Consider the following 14,007-nt stretch of genomic DNA (forward strand, 5'->3'; position numbering starts at 1 on the left):
CTGGGAAATGCAGTCCAGGGGTCACAGAGAACCGCGGGGGAGCGCTGGGAAGTGGAATCTCTAGCAAGAGGAGGTTGCTAATGGCAACATTCCAGCCTCTATCTGCCCCCAGGCATACTGGGAAACCCGCTAGTCTCTGGGGGTCAAATGGAAATCTAATTGAGGGGATGCACCGAGCGACACTGGGAAATGGAGTTTGTAGGTCGGAGGTGTACCCCGCCCCCCGCGGCATGCTGGGAAATGTAGTTGACTATCTCAGGGAAGGGACCTGGTAGGAAAAGGGACTCTGCAGCCCGGAAGTCCTAGAAGATAGATAATTTTTCCTTTTCAGCTTTCCTCATACCATCGAATTGATGTATTATGGGCCGTCTGCTCCCTTCAACCAGAAATAAGCTACAGGAGGACAGCGAATTTGTCTTCTGCGTGCACTCCTTGTTCCCAGAGCCCAGAACCAAGCCTAATAGTAATTGAAAATAGTTTTTGAATGAATAAGGGGATTCCCTAGGTTGTGACAAACTTCAGGGCATCATGGGAAATTGAGTCGGCAACCCCTAAATCATTAAAAGCAATGCATGTCCAAGCCTCCCTGGCTGGCCGCCCACGGCATGCTGGGAAATTCATTTTTGGGTACAGACAGCAATTGGCCAACAGCCTAGGGGCCTGCTGGGAAATGTAGTCCGTATGGCCACGCCCCTAAAGGCTCGGTTGGTTTTTAAGCCGATTCCCAAACCAACCCAAGAAATCAGGCTCATTGGCAAAAGAAGTCCCAAGTTCCTGATGATAACTCCTGGATCGTGTGGGGGAAAGAACCCAAGAGGAGGGATCTACAATGAGCACCCACAGAAACCTATTGGCTCTTGCTTCCCTTGGGACGCTGGGAAATGTAGTCCAGTTCCTACACACTCCTGCAAGCCATGCTGGGATTTGTAGTTCAGGGCGAGTGGTCTCATACATAGCACTAGGAAGCAAGAAATAATCCTCACCTGAAGTATCCTGCACCTAAGTCCCAACTGAGAGAGATGCAGTCACTCTGAGACCAGAATAAAGACACACAGAAAGGGGCTGAAATCTGGACAGAAGCAACAGACTCTACCCACTCTGAAGTCCTTGGGCCTGTGCAAAGAAATAAACTACAAATCCCACGAGGCTTTGGGAGGACAGGCCATAGATACAAAAAGGCATACCAGTCTCGATGTCTCTTGGGATATGTAGTCCTCAACCCCCACTCTTCTCATGCACCTACCTATCAACCTCCTTAGGCAGTAAATCATCCTTAGGTTGCTTGATATGTCTCCATGCCTGTGCATATGGTGACACATTATAATCGTGTGCATTTGCAATTGTGTCTGTCGCTGGGTGGGTGCTGTTTAGGGTGCTTCTGCTTATGGTGCCTATAAGCTTTGGTGTGAAATCCATCTGCATTTTTGGGTGACAGTGACCATTTGTGTGTGGGAGACACAATTTGAGGTATCTGCTCAACCCACAGAAGGATCTGCAGGGCGCACTCCCACCATTAGCTCTCTCAGCAATTTTTAATTGACTTTAACTTCTATTTTAAAAATTCTACTCCACTGCCATGGTTAAGGATTCCAGCTGTGGCTTAGGCAGTCCTGAGTTGGAACCTGGTCTCGGCCCCCTTCCTAGCTCTGGGGCCTGGCCCAGTCTCTCCATCTCTGGGGTTGTTGAGACAGCGGGCGTAAAGTATCTGCTAGGTGCAAGACGTTGGCTGTGCGCAGGCATTTTCAGACTCCACTCGTTAAAATTCCCTTCTGCCCTCAGTCCTGTTTTCTCAATGCTAACCCTGGAGTTATCCAAGGTCAATGCTTGACCTTGGAGCTGCAAGCCCTCCTCATGGCGGGTGGAAATAACGTCAATGGTTTCAAGTAATAACAAAGATGTTCCCGCCCGGCTGTTGTGACTCAGTGGTTGAGTGTCAGCCCGTAAACCAGGAGGTCATGGTTCGATTCCCGGTCAGGACACATGCCTGGGTTGCAGGCTCGATCCCCAGTGTGGGGCATGCAGGAGGCAGCTGATCCATGAATCTCTATCATTGATGATTCTATCTCTCTCTCCCTTCCCCTCTGAAATCAATAAAAATACATTTTAAAAATTAGAAAAAAACCCTAATCCCATCATTGGGGCTCCACCGTCAGGACCTCATCTAATCCTAATCACCTCCCAGGGGCCCCACCTTCAAACACCATTCCATGGGGCGGGGGGTTAGGGCTTCAACATATGGATTTGGGGGGGGGGGGGACACAAACCTTTAGTCCATAACACAACCCCCGAGAAATGTAGCCTCAGAAATGAAGGAGCTAGCCTGGCTGCGTGGCTCCGTTGGTTGGAGTGTCATCCCATACACCAAAGGGTTGTGGGTTCGATTCCAGGTCAGGGCACATACCCAGGTTGCAGGTCCAATCCCCAGTTGAGGCGACTATAGGAGGCAACTGATAGATGTTTCTCTCCCACATCCATCTCTCTACCTAGCTAGCTATCTCTCCCTTCCTCTCTCTAAAAATCAATAAGAAAAAAAGAAGGACTTGAAGGAGCCTGACAACTTCACGAAACAGGGAGTCTCAATTCAGACTCCTACATGCAAGAGAAACCTGCGATCTTGCTTGAGCCATGTTACTTGGGATTTGGGGGCCGGGCCCCAGACCCACGTGCTCCCGTTTGAAAGCCGCCAGGTGGAGCAGCAAGGACAGGTATGCGGGTGCCACTCAGCGGATCCTCCCAGGGGCACCTCTGTAAAATCCTTTATTAGGCTTCGGTTTTGCATTTCATTTTTAAAAGCTCCTTTTTACATTGATTTTGGAAAAACGCCGATTTGTTGTTTCCAGTATTGATGCGCTCATTGGTTGATTCTTATAAGTGCCCTGACGGGATCAAACCCACAACCTTAGTGTGTGGGGACGATGTTCCAGCTAACTGAGCCACCCAGCCAGGGCCTGGTTTTGCATTCCCACATTCAGATACGATGCACATACCGAAAGCATTTGCAAGCGTCCAATGCAACAGTTCTTTGGTATATTCAAAAGGTTGTGTAAGCCCGGCCTGCAGGGAATGCTGACCTATGAACCAGAAGGTTCCATTCCCGGTCAGGGCACATGTGGGTTGCGGGCTCGATCCCCAGTGTGGGGCGTGCAGGAGGCAGCCGATCCATGATTCTCTCTCATCATTGATGCTTCTCTCTACCTCCCTCTCCCTTTCTCTCTGAATCAATAAACATATTTAAAATAATAATAATAAGCTCTGACCAGTTTGGCTCAGTGGCTAGAGCGTCGGCTTGAGGACTCAAGGGTCCTGGGTTCGATTCCGGTCAAGGGCATGTACCTTGGTTGCGGGCACACACCCAGTAGGAGGTGTGCAGGAGGCAGCTGATTGATGTTTCTCTCTCGTGGATGTTTCTAACTCTCTATCCCTCTCCCTTCCTTGCTGTAAAAAATCAATAAAATATATTTAAAATAATAATAATAATAATAAAAACAACGACCTCAGCAGGTGCCCGCGGGCGGAGCTTTATTTCAGGACACCAACGGGACGAGCACTCCCAGGACTCCGGCACCTGGGGCGGCCCCGCCCCGTCCTCACTTCCAGCGGCCTCCCAGGCGGCCCTTCGCTGCCCCCTTCCGGCTGCGGGAGAAGGAGGGGGTGTCAGGAGGGAGGGCTCCTCAGACCTCTGAGATGGGACCCCCAAGATGCCCGCCCTCCAGGCCCAGAGGAAGAGGCGGGCAAGTGCGCTCTCATTGGGGTTCGCTGGCTGGGGCGGTGGGGGTCACGGTCCAAGACCCCAGTGTCACGTGGAGTGGGTGTCTGTGCTGAGTCGAGGTGTTGGGGGGCGTGCTGCTGGGGGTCACGTCCACGACTGGGGGCCGGGTCTCTGCTCTGGGGCGCAGTCCTGGGCCCTGGAGGGTGCTGAGCAGCCTCCGGGGCCTCCACCCACTGGAGGCCAGGAGCACTGTGCAGGGGGCACAGCCAACAGCGTGCCTTTGCCCGGCATCCCCTGGGGGCAAGGTCACCCCCATCCTTGAGAACCGGTGACTTAGAGGGACATGGCCCTGGCTGGTGTGGCTCAGTGGATAGAGCATCAGCCTGTGGACTGAAGGGTCCCAGGTTGGATTCTGGTCAAGGGCACATGCCAGGGTTGCGACTCGATCCCCAGGTGGGGAGTGCAGGAGGCAGCCGATCAACGATTCTCTCTCATCATGGATGTTTCTCTCCCTCTCCCTTCCTCTCTGAAATAAATTTAAAAATAAAATAGAGCCTTAACCGGTTCGGCTCAGTGGATAGAGCATTGGCCTGCGGACTCAAGGGTCCCAGGTTCGATTCCGGTCAAGGGCATGTACCTTGGTTGCGGGCACATCCCCAGTAGGGAGTGTGCAGGAGGCAGCTGATCGATGTTTCTCTCTCATCGATGTTTCTAACTCTCTATCCCTCTCCCTTCCTCTCTGTAAAAAAAAATCAATAAAACATATTTTTTTAAAATAAAAATAAGCCCTAGCCGGTTTTGCTCAGTGGATAGAGCGCCGGCCTGCGGACTGAAGGGTCCCAGGTTCAATTCAGGTCAAGGGCACATGCCTGGGTTGTAGGCTCGATCCCCAGTAGGGGGTGGGCAGGAGGCAGCCGATCAACGATTCTCTCTCATCATTGGTGTTTCTCTCTCTCTCCTTCTCCCTTCCTCTCTGAAATCAATAAAAATATATTTTTTAAAAATAAAATAAAAATAAAATAGAGGGATGTGGCGATGGTGATGGGGGCCCCAGAAGAGAGAAGAGGTCAGAGGGCAGTGACAGGGAATGGGGGACAAAGCCAGAGGAAGGGGCGGAGGGCACGAGGGAGCCAGGGTGTGGGGCTCAGTCACACTTACAACTTCTGGGCGTGGCTGATGCGATTGTAGAGCAGGTTGATCTGCGGAAGGAGTGGGGGCGATGCTGGGACAGCCAGCCGGGGGACAGGCCTGCCCCCCCGCCCGGCCCTGCCCCAGCCCAGCCCAGCCCAGCCCGGGGCCCAGGCCACGCGGGTCTCACCTCGTACTTCTGCTGCTTCATCTTCTCCATCAGGTCGAACTTCTCTGACTCCAGCTGGTGGATCCAGTCGGACAGCTCCTGGGCCTTGGCCCTGGCAGGGCAGACAGGCGGTCAGAATGGGGGGCCTGGCCACCCCCCGGCTCAGAGAGGGTGAGGGGACTGTCCAAAGCCACACGGCGCGACTCTGAATGTGGTATCCGTTCTGCCGTTGCGTTAATATTTGAGGGGGGGATGTTCAACATGAACGGAAGCAAATGGTTTGAAAATCTCTGCCCGCTCCCTCCCTAACCGGTGTGGCTCAGTGGATGGAGCGTCGGCCTGCGGACTGAAAGGTCCCAGGTTTGATTCCGGTCAAGGGCATGTACCTTGGTTGCGGGCACATCCCCAGTAGGGGGTGTGCAGGAGGCAGCTGATCGATGTTTCTCTCTCGTCGATGTTTCTAACTCTCTATCCCTCTCCCTTCCTCTCTGAAATCAATCCTATATAATCAAAGGCTAATGTGCAAATTGACAGAACTGCAGAACGACCAGTGGCGATGATGTGCACTGACCACCAGGGGGCAGATGCTCAACACAGGAGCTGCCCCCTGGTGGTCAGTGCGCTCCCACAGGGGGAGCACCGCTCAGCCAGAAGCCGGGCTCCTGGTTGGCGAGCAAAGCAGCAGTGGCGGGAGCCTGTCCCGTCTCCACGGCAGCACTAAGGACCCCTCAGGAGATGTCTGCCTGCCAGCTTAGGCCAGCTCCCAGGGACCTAAGCCGGCAGGCAGACATCCCCCGAGGGGTCCCGGACTGCGAGAGGGCGCAGGCCAGGCTGAGGGACCCGCCCCCAGTGCACAAATGTCCTGCACCGGCCTCTAGTAAAAATATATTTAAAAAAAAGAAAAGAAAAAAGAAGCCGAACATTTTGTGATAGGCCTAGTTAAAAGCCTCTCTCCTCAACCTCCCTGCAGGCAGGGGTGGTCAGTGGGATGACAGTAAGTCACAGGATGGGGCCTCCAACAGAGTTTTTGTGGCTCTTCCCTCACAACTTCCTCCTGCTGCTTGGGTGTGATGGCTGGGGCGCCAGCGGCCATTTTGGACCAGGAGGCGAGATGGAGGATGGAAACATTGGGCCGAAAGTGGGGGGGCAGGAACATAGGAATCTGGGTCTCTGATGATTTGGTGGCGTTTCCACATCAACACCGGGCCCCCAGTTTCTGCGACATGAAACACCGAAGCTCTGTCTTTTAGGCTGCTCCAGGCAGATCTCGGTGACTAGAGGCCAAATTCATTCCTTTTTTAAAAATATGTGTTTTTATTGATTTTAGAGAGAAAGGACGGGAGAGGGACAGAAACATTGATGAGAGAGAATCACTGATCAGCTGCCTCCTGCACATCCCCTAATGGGGATCAAGCCCACAACCCGGGCATGTGCCCTGACCGGGAATTGAACCAGGGACCTCTTGGTTCTTGGGTCGATGTTAAGCCAATGAGCCACACTCTTGGTGCCAATTTTTTTCTTTTTAAAAAAATATATTTTATTGATTTCAGAGGGGAAGGGAGAGGGAGAGAGAGAGAGATAGAAACATCAATGATGAGAGAAAATCATGGATCAGCTGCCTCCTGCACGCCCCCTACGGGAGGGGAGATCGAGCCCACAACCTGGGCATGTGCCCTTGGCCGGAATTGAACACAGGACCCTTCAGTCCACAGGCCGACGCTCTATCCACTGAGCCAAACCAGCCAGGGTCCAAATTTATTCTTTTTTTTTTTTAAAAAAAGATTTGTATTGTTTTTTCTAAATATATTTTAATTTATTTCAGAGAGGAAGAGAGATATAGAAACATCAATGATGAGAAAGAAACATTGATCAGCTGCCTCCTGCACACCCCTGACTGGGGATGGAGCCCACCACCACTGGGGCCTGTGCCCTTGATCGGAATCGAACCCGGGACCCTTCAGTCCGCAGGCCAACGCTCTATCCACTGAGCTGCTGTAGGGTGAGAAAATGGACATAAAATATCATCTTGCCAACCTCCACTCACGGGTCTGGGCACCCACAAAGAGTGGGCCCTGTATCAGTGACGTGTTTTACAGAGGAGGCTACAGAGGCCCAGAGAGGGGGAGGCACTGGCCCAAAGCCACACAGCACCACGCATCTGCGGCCCGGATCCTAGGAGGGCCCCCAGCTCCCTGTCTCACCCAGGCCTCCCCGCCTACCTCCCCGCCCACCGCCCCGCCTCCCTCCCCACCACCGCCCCGCCCACCTCCCCACCCCACTTCCCTCCCCTACCGCCCTGTCCACCGCCCCGCCCACCGCCCCTACCGCCCCGCCTCCCTCCCCACCTACCGGAGCTGCTCCTCGCCCATGTGGTCGATGTTCAGAGGCTTCTTCCGCTCCGACAGGATGCGAAGCTTTGTCTCCCGCCCCGTCTGGCGCTTCCCCCGCTTCTGTTCTGCCTGAGCATTGGGAGCGGACGCCTGGAGTGGGGGTCCAGGTCCCGCCCTTCCCCCCTCACACCCAGGAGCCCAGGCCCCAGCCCCTCCCTCAGTCACCTCCTTCCTGGGAACCTAGACCTCAGGCCCTGGCGCTGAACTCACCTTGACCAGGTAGCCCCCGAAATGGGCCCCCATGTTGGACAGGACCTTCTTCTTTTTGGCGTCATCCTCGGCCCGCTTCTTGGCCTCCTCCTCCTCCTTCCGCATTTTCTCCTCCTGTGGGAAACGGGTTCAACCCCGAGGCCTGACCTTCCCCGGATTCCAGGGTTTGCCTGCACCCCTTTGCTCCTGGCCCCTTCCTCCCTCTTCAGATATCCCCGACCCCTTTTTAAAAAATACATTTCATTGATTTTTTTACAGAGAGGAAGGGAGAGGGAGAGAGAGTTAGAAACATCGATGAGAGAAAAACATGGATCAGCTGCCTCCTGCACACCCCCCACTGGGGATGTGCCCGCAACCAAGGTACATGCCCTTGACCAGAATCGAACCTGGAACCCTTCCATCCGCAGGCCCACGCTCTATCCACTGAGCCACACCGGGTAGGGCTCCCCGACCCTTCAGACTGCCTCCCACCAGGCCGCTCGTGATGGCACTGAGCCCACCTGGATCACCCCGGACCATCTCCCCGTCTCCAGATCCTTAGCCACATCACAGAGTCCCTTTTCCCGTGGATGGTCCCAGGAACCAGGATGTGAGCTGCTTGGGGACACCCTTATTCTGCCCACCACACCTCCCTGCTCCCGTCCCTTAAAAGTGGTCCAGCCCTGACCGGTGTGGCTCAGTGGATAGAGCGTTGGCCTGCGGACTGAAGGGTCCCAGGTTGGATTCCGGTCAAGGGCATGTACATTGGTTGCGGGCACATCCCCAGTAGGGGGTGTGCAGGAGGCAGCTGATGGATGTTTCTCTCTCATCGATGTTTCTAACTCTCTATTCCTCTCCCTTCCTCTCTGTAAAAAATCAATAAAATATATTAAAGAAAAAAGTGGCCCAGGTGGGCACTTCTTGGATGCCGCCACCGATCACGCTTCTAAGGCCTGAAGCCACGGACGCGTTCTCAACACGCTCACCAGTTACGGGCGGGGGACAACTCCAGTTTGCCTGGGACAGACGGGATGCAGGGTTATCAGGGCTCAGAGCAAACAGGGAGGAGCTGGTCACCGAGACATCCACGGAAAGATGGGCCAAGCGACGGGAAAAGAAACACGGGGTCTTTGTGACAGCATGTGTTTGAGCCGCTTGATCCAGCCATGCCTGAAGCAGGCTCTCCCTAGACTTTGGTTGGACAGGAGCCAATAAAACTTTCTTTCTGCTGAATCCAGCCTGGGTGGGGGTTCCTGTTCCTTCCAACGGAAAGGTCCCTGAATAACACAGCGCGAGGACCGTTGGGGGGACCCCAGAGAATATCATGAATGGGACACTGGGGCTCCCACAGGGAGGCACCCACCGCCAGCCGGGCCTGCCGCTCCCGCTCCTTCTCGGTTCTGAAGCGCTGCTGTTGCGCTCTCTCCGCCCGGCGCCGCTCCTGGGGGAACGGAGAGGAATGAGGGGGTGCAGGCACCTCCACCCACCCGCGACCCCTCCCCAGAAGAGGTCAAGAGAAAAAAAAAAAAGTGCACAAGTTTGAGTGTGGCCAGACGTGGTGGGTCCATTTCCGAACGTCTCGGCCTCGGGACTGTATTGGACAGGACCTGTTCTCCGTTTCCCCCAAGACCCAGAGGCCGGTACCGGGGGGAGTGGAGGAGGACTTGGGGGAGCCCCACGGCCGCCCCGACTCACAATGCGGTCCTTCAGCGCAATGAGCTCCTCCTCCTCCTTCTTGCGCTGCTCGAAGTGCACGTCGATGAGCGTCTGCAGCTCCAACAGGTCCTTCTCCATGCGCTTCCGGTGGATGTCCTGCGGGGCGCGGCGTGGGCGCCCCGTCACTCCGGGGCAGCGCCCCTGAGGCCTCAGGAGGGAACCCCCCACCCCCCCCACCCCCACCCCCAGCCCGCCGGAATCGGTGGCGTTGGCAGTTCCGTCCATGGCCAGCAGGTGGCAGCAAAGCACCGTGCTCGGGCCCTACTTGGCTTTGGGATTGAATCCCCTGAGGAGGCAGGAGGCGCGTTTTTCTGATTTGGGTCAAGGCGGCCTAAGGGCTAGCAGCTGCTGTGGGGTGGGGGGGAATGTTACTTACATCGAAGTCCACACGTTCCCCTTCCGGGATCTTTGGGGGGATCAGTGGAGGCACCACGGGGCGGCTGAGGGGACGGAAAGAAGAGGAAGACAGTGAGGGTGGGAGGTCCCTGATCCTCCCCGCCACCAGCTACTCAGGGTTCTGGGCACCGGGGACTCAGGGAAACACACATCTGACTTCCAGGACTTGCTACAAACGACTCTCACGTTTTATGTTAATTACATGTTGCATTGATGAAATTTCACAGGTCACAGGCTGAATAGATACGATACTAAGATTAGCCTGGCCCTGGCTGGTTTGGCTCAGTGGATAGAGCGTCGGCCTGCGGACTGAAGGGTCCCAGGTTGGATTCCGGTCAAGGTCACAGGTCTGGGCTCCATCCCCAGTGTGGGGCGTGCAGGAGGCAGCCGATCCATGATTCTCTCTCATCATGGATGGGTCTGTCTCTCTCTCCCTCTCTCTTCCTCTGAAATCAATAAAAATATATATAAAAAAAAAAAGATTAGCGTGGCTCAGTGGTTGAGCATCCACCTAGGAACCAGGAGGTCCCGGTTCGATTCCCGGTCAGGGCACATGCCGGGGATGCAGGCTCGATCCCCAGTGTGGGGCGTGCAGGAGGCAGCTGATCTGTGATTCTCTCTCATCACTGATGTTTCTCTCCCTCCTCTCTGAAATCAATAACAATGTTTTTGAGGGGAGGAAAAAGATTAGTTTTATGTGTTTTGTCTTTATAAAACGCGGCTAGTAAAAATATTTTAAAATATATATTTATTGATTTCAGAGAGAGAGAGAGAGAGAGAGAGAGAAACATCAATGATGAGAGCAAATCATTGATTGGCTGCCTCCTGCAGGCCAAGGCTCTATCCACTGAGCCACACTGGCCAGGGTACAAATAGTCAAAAACTTAGTTATGTGCAGAGCTCACATTATATTTGTATTGAGGGGGCTGCAGGGGTGCGTCAGCCCGCCCTCCTCTCTCTCGCTGCCTTCCCCCCACCCTGTCTCTGGAGGTGGGCGGCATACTCAGGGGGTGTGGTCGGGACACACACACACACACACACACCCCGCTGGGATCTCACCTTGGTTTGGGGCGCTCCTCCTCTGGTGAAGGGACACAAAGAGAGAATTAGCCAGAGCTCAGGAGGGGCTGAGGAGGGAGCCCCCAAGCCTTGCCCCCAGGAGCCCAGTTCCCCCATCCAGCCGCTCTGGGGGGTCGGGAAGGGAAATCAGGGTGGCCGCAAAGGGGAAAAGAGGGTCACACGCATCATATATACATTCAGAACTGGCATGGGGACCCCTCCCACTTTTCTGGGGACCCAGAAGGACAAACCCCAGACCCCAGGCCCCAGGCCCTCCCCCTTCGACATTCCCAGAGCTCCCGCCCTCCTCCATCAGGACCTAGCAGTGCAGGGGCCCCCCAGCCCGCTCTTCATTCGGCGTCCCCAGCCCCCAGCCCCTGGGGGACACAGACACCCAGACTCCCGGCGCCTGACCCCTCTGCAACCCAGGCCCCGACCTTCGAATGTATATGGAGGAGAAACATGACAGACGGGGTCGGGGGTGAAGGTGGGGGCGGGTGCCTCCCCGCAAACACCCAACTCTTCTCTAAGCTTCCCTCCAGGCGGGGAGGGGGCGGGGAGAAGGCTTGGGTGTCGGTCCCTTTAAGGAGGAAGGGAACGGGTTAGAGTCGCCGCGGGGCGACTCCCTTCCTGACCGCCAGAGGGCGCGCGCTCTCGCGGCTTAAAGGACCGCGTCTGGGGCGGGGCGTGGAGGCGGCGGGAGAGAGTCCCCCGGGGACTCTGGTTCCCGAGGATATCGGGGGGTGGGGGGGGGGGGGGAAGCCCCGAAATCATTCTCGGGAAGCGAAGCAGCCGCGGTTACCTCGCTCTACCACCGGCTCCGGCTCCTCGGGGGCTGGGGAGGCGCAGGGGAGAAGCGAGGATTGGGGGAGGGAGGTGCGGGAAGGGGGAGCGGCCACCAAGGGGTGCGGGGTGCGGGGTGCGGGAGGGGAGAGAGGGGAGAGGCTGTTAGAGGAACTGAAACCCAGGCCGTCGGGAGCCCCCACCCCAGCTGCCACCGGGGGACAGAGGTCCCCCACCAGACCCCCTCCCCCTCCCCGGCCCCGCATCCAGCTCCAGCCTGCGGGGTCCGGGGCCTCACCTTCCTCCTCCTCCTCCTCGGCAGCCTCCTCCTCTGGAAGGGGCGGGGGGCAAAGGGGAGAGGCCGTTAGGAGCCGGGGAGCCGGGGTCGGGGCGGCGGAGGCCCCGGTTGGAGTCACAGCGGGGTGTGGGGGGCGGGGGGCGGGGGGCGGTGAGCGTCTCCCACCGGCTGCGCGGAGAGCGCCCTGGGAACCGCCGAGCCCCGCCCGCCGGGCTCCGTGGCTGAGCCTCGACCTACGAACCAGGAGAACCCGGGTTCGATTCCCGGGCCGGGCACAGGCCCGGGTTGTGGCTCCATCCCCAGTAGGGGGCGTGCAGGAGGCAGCCGATCCATGAGTCTCTCTCCTCATTGATGTTTCTCTCTCCCTCCCTCTCCCTGCCTCTCTGAAATCAATAAAGAAATATTAAAAAGAAAATAAACAAGAAAACGCTCCGGAAACCGGGAGGGTGGGCTGGCCCGCCTCTCTGCACCGCCCCTCCCAGGAGGCCCGCCCCCAAGGCGCCCTCCCCACTCACCTTCCGGCTGCTCCCTGCAGGCGGGGACCCCGGGGAAAGAGGGAGAGAGAGTTAGACGGGAGGAGGGAGAGGGTCCCCACTTCCCCAGCCCCCAGTCCTCCCGCCACATCACTCACTCCTCATAGTCCTGCTCCTCGGTGTCCGACATCCTGGTGCGACCTGAGGACCAAGGAGAACAGAGGGAGTGGGGGGGGGGGGGGGGGAGAGTCCCCAAGGAGGGGCGGGGCCTGGACTCCTGGGTCTGAGGGAGGAGGGGCTGGGGGCCTGGGCTCCTGGGTCTGAGGGAGGAGGGGCTGGGGGCCTGGACCCCTGGGTCAGAGGGAGGAGGGCTGGGGGCCTGGACCCCTGGGTCTGAGGGAGGAGGGGCTGGGGGCCTGGACCCCTGGGTCAGAGGGAGGAGGGCTGGGGGCCTGGGCTCCTGGGTCTGAGGGAGGAGGGGCTGGGGGCCTGGGCTCCTGGGTCTGAGGGAGGAGGGGCTGGGGGCCTGGGCTCCTGGGTCTGAGGGAGGAGGGGCTGGGGGCCTGGACTCCTGGGTCTGAGGGAGGAGGGCTGGGGGCCTGGGCTCCTGGGTCTGAGGGAGGAGGGGCTGGGGGCCTGGGCTCCTGGGTCTGAGGGAGGAGGGGCTGGGGGCCTGGGCTCCTGGGTCTGAGGGAGGAGGGGCTGGGGGCCTGGGCTCCTGGGTCTGAGGGAGGAGGGGCTGGGGGCCTGGGCTCCTGGGTCTGAGGGAGGAGGGGCTGGGGGCCTGGGCTCCTGGGTCTGGAGTTTGCCTCCTAAGCCGAGTGAGGACTCAGAGCTTGGGGAGGTGCGGTCTGGCCCAGCGCGCCCCCCCCCCCGCCCCAGCTGTCCTCCTTTGTCTTATGACCAGGCCCTGGGAACCCGATCCCAGTGGGATTAGGAGAGGCATTTGGGAGTCGGGCGGCCTGAAGACAATAGCTGCCCCACCCCCAGGGGCTATTTCGGGGGGATGCCCTAGACCGGAGGACAGAGGACATCTCCTAAAAAGGGTCTGAGTGTGTGTGAGGGGGGGCTTCGGGGAGAGTCAGTCAGACCCGTTCCCCTCCCCCACCCTGACCCCCCCCTCCCGCCTGGCTGGGGTCTTCCCACCTGCCTCCCCCACCTTCACCCACAGCCTGGGCGGAGGCGGGACACCCCAGAGCAGCGTCTCTCCGCAGGCCTCACCCTCACCCCTTAGTAGACACCCCCAATCTCTGGCATCCCCCCGGGCCCCAAGCTGCCCAAACCCCAGTGCCCACAGACACGCCCAGACTCACTGGGCCCGGGCCCGGATTCGGAAACCGTGGTTTCTGACACCTCAGGATCGTTAGACCCCAAAACGGGTGCCCAGACTCAGAGCCCCAATTCCCGATGCCCCTGATGATGACACGAGACGTTCCGCCCCCTCCAAGCACAAGAGCACGGACCTTGGACCCTCAACTCCTAGAACCCCAGTTCTGATCCCCCACATTCCTGACATTCAGACTCTTGGATGCCATCCAAGGCTAGACACCCCCACGTTCTGAGATTCCCTGACTCAGACTTCCGAGGGCCTGAGGTTATTTTCTGGGACACCCCAATCCAGGCGCCCCCAAATTCTGTGTCCCCCAAATGCTCACCTCCAGGCCCCTCCGCCTCATCCCTCCCCTCCACACCCCGCC

General features: G+C 57.7%; 1 protein-coding gene across 2 annotated transcripts; it reads right to left on the reverse strand.

Annotated features, from left to right (window-relative positions):
* Window positions 1–3,501: 3,501 nt before the first annotated feature.
* TNNT1 (troponin T1, slow skeletal type) lies at window positions 3,502–12,211 on the reverse strand. 2 transcript variants are annotated; one of them, XM_079759522.1, is made up of 11 exons: window positions 11,838–12,211; window positions 11,559–11,591; window positions 10,757–10,778; window positions 9,678–9,741; window positions 9,281–9,397; window positions 8,949–9,026; window positions 7,607–7,720; window positions 7,356–7,465; window positions 5,028–5,118; window positions 4,868–4,908; window positions 3,502–3,633 (listed from the first exon to the last, which is right to left on the reverse strand). In XM_079759522.1, the coding sequence occupies exons 1-11, from the start codon at window positions 12,184–12,186 to the stop codon at window positions 3,588–3,590; spliced, it is 1,065 nt and encodes a 354-aa protein (XP_079615648.1). In that variant the 5' UTR covers window positions 12,187–12,211; the 3' UTR covers window positions 3,502–3,587. The 2 variants fall into 2 exon arrangements, with proteins under 2 accessions (XP_079615648.1, XP_079615649.1); XM_079759523.1 differs by lacking the exon at window positions 11,559–11,591.
* Window positions 12,212–14,007: the final 1,796 nt, after the last annotated feature.

The sequence above is a fragment of the Cnephaeus nilssonii genome (assembly GCF_951640355.1).
Source record: "Cnephaeus nilssonii genome assembly, chromosome: 20".
In the NCBI taxonomy this organism is placed as follows: domain Eukaryota; kingdom Metazoa; phylum Chordata; class Mammalia; order Chiroptera; family Vespertilionidae; genus Cnephaeus; species Cnephaeus nilssonii.

Coding starts and splice junctions, on each gene's coding strand:
- TNNT1 (XM_079759522.1), bottom strand. CDS start 12,186: ATGAGGAGAGAGACTCATGGATCGGCTGCCTCCTGCACGCCCCCTACT. Junction 10,779..11,558: donor GGAGCCGGTGGTAGAGCGAG/GTAACCGCGGCT, acceptor TCCCTTCACCAG/AGGAGGAGCGCCCCAAACCA. Junction 4,909..5,027: donor TGAAGCAGCAGAAGTACGAG/GTGAGACCCGCG, acceptor CTCCTTCCGCAG/ATCAACCTGCTCTACAATCG.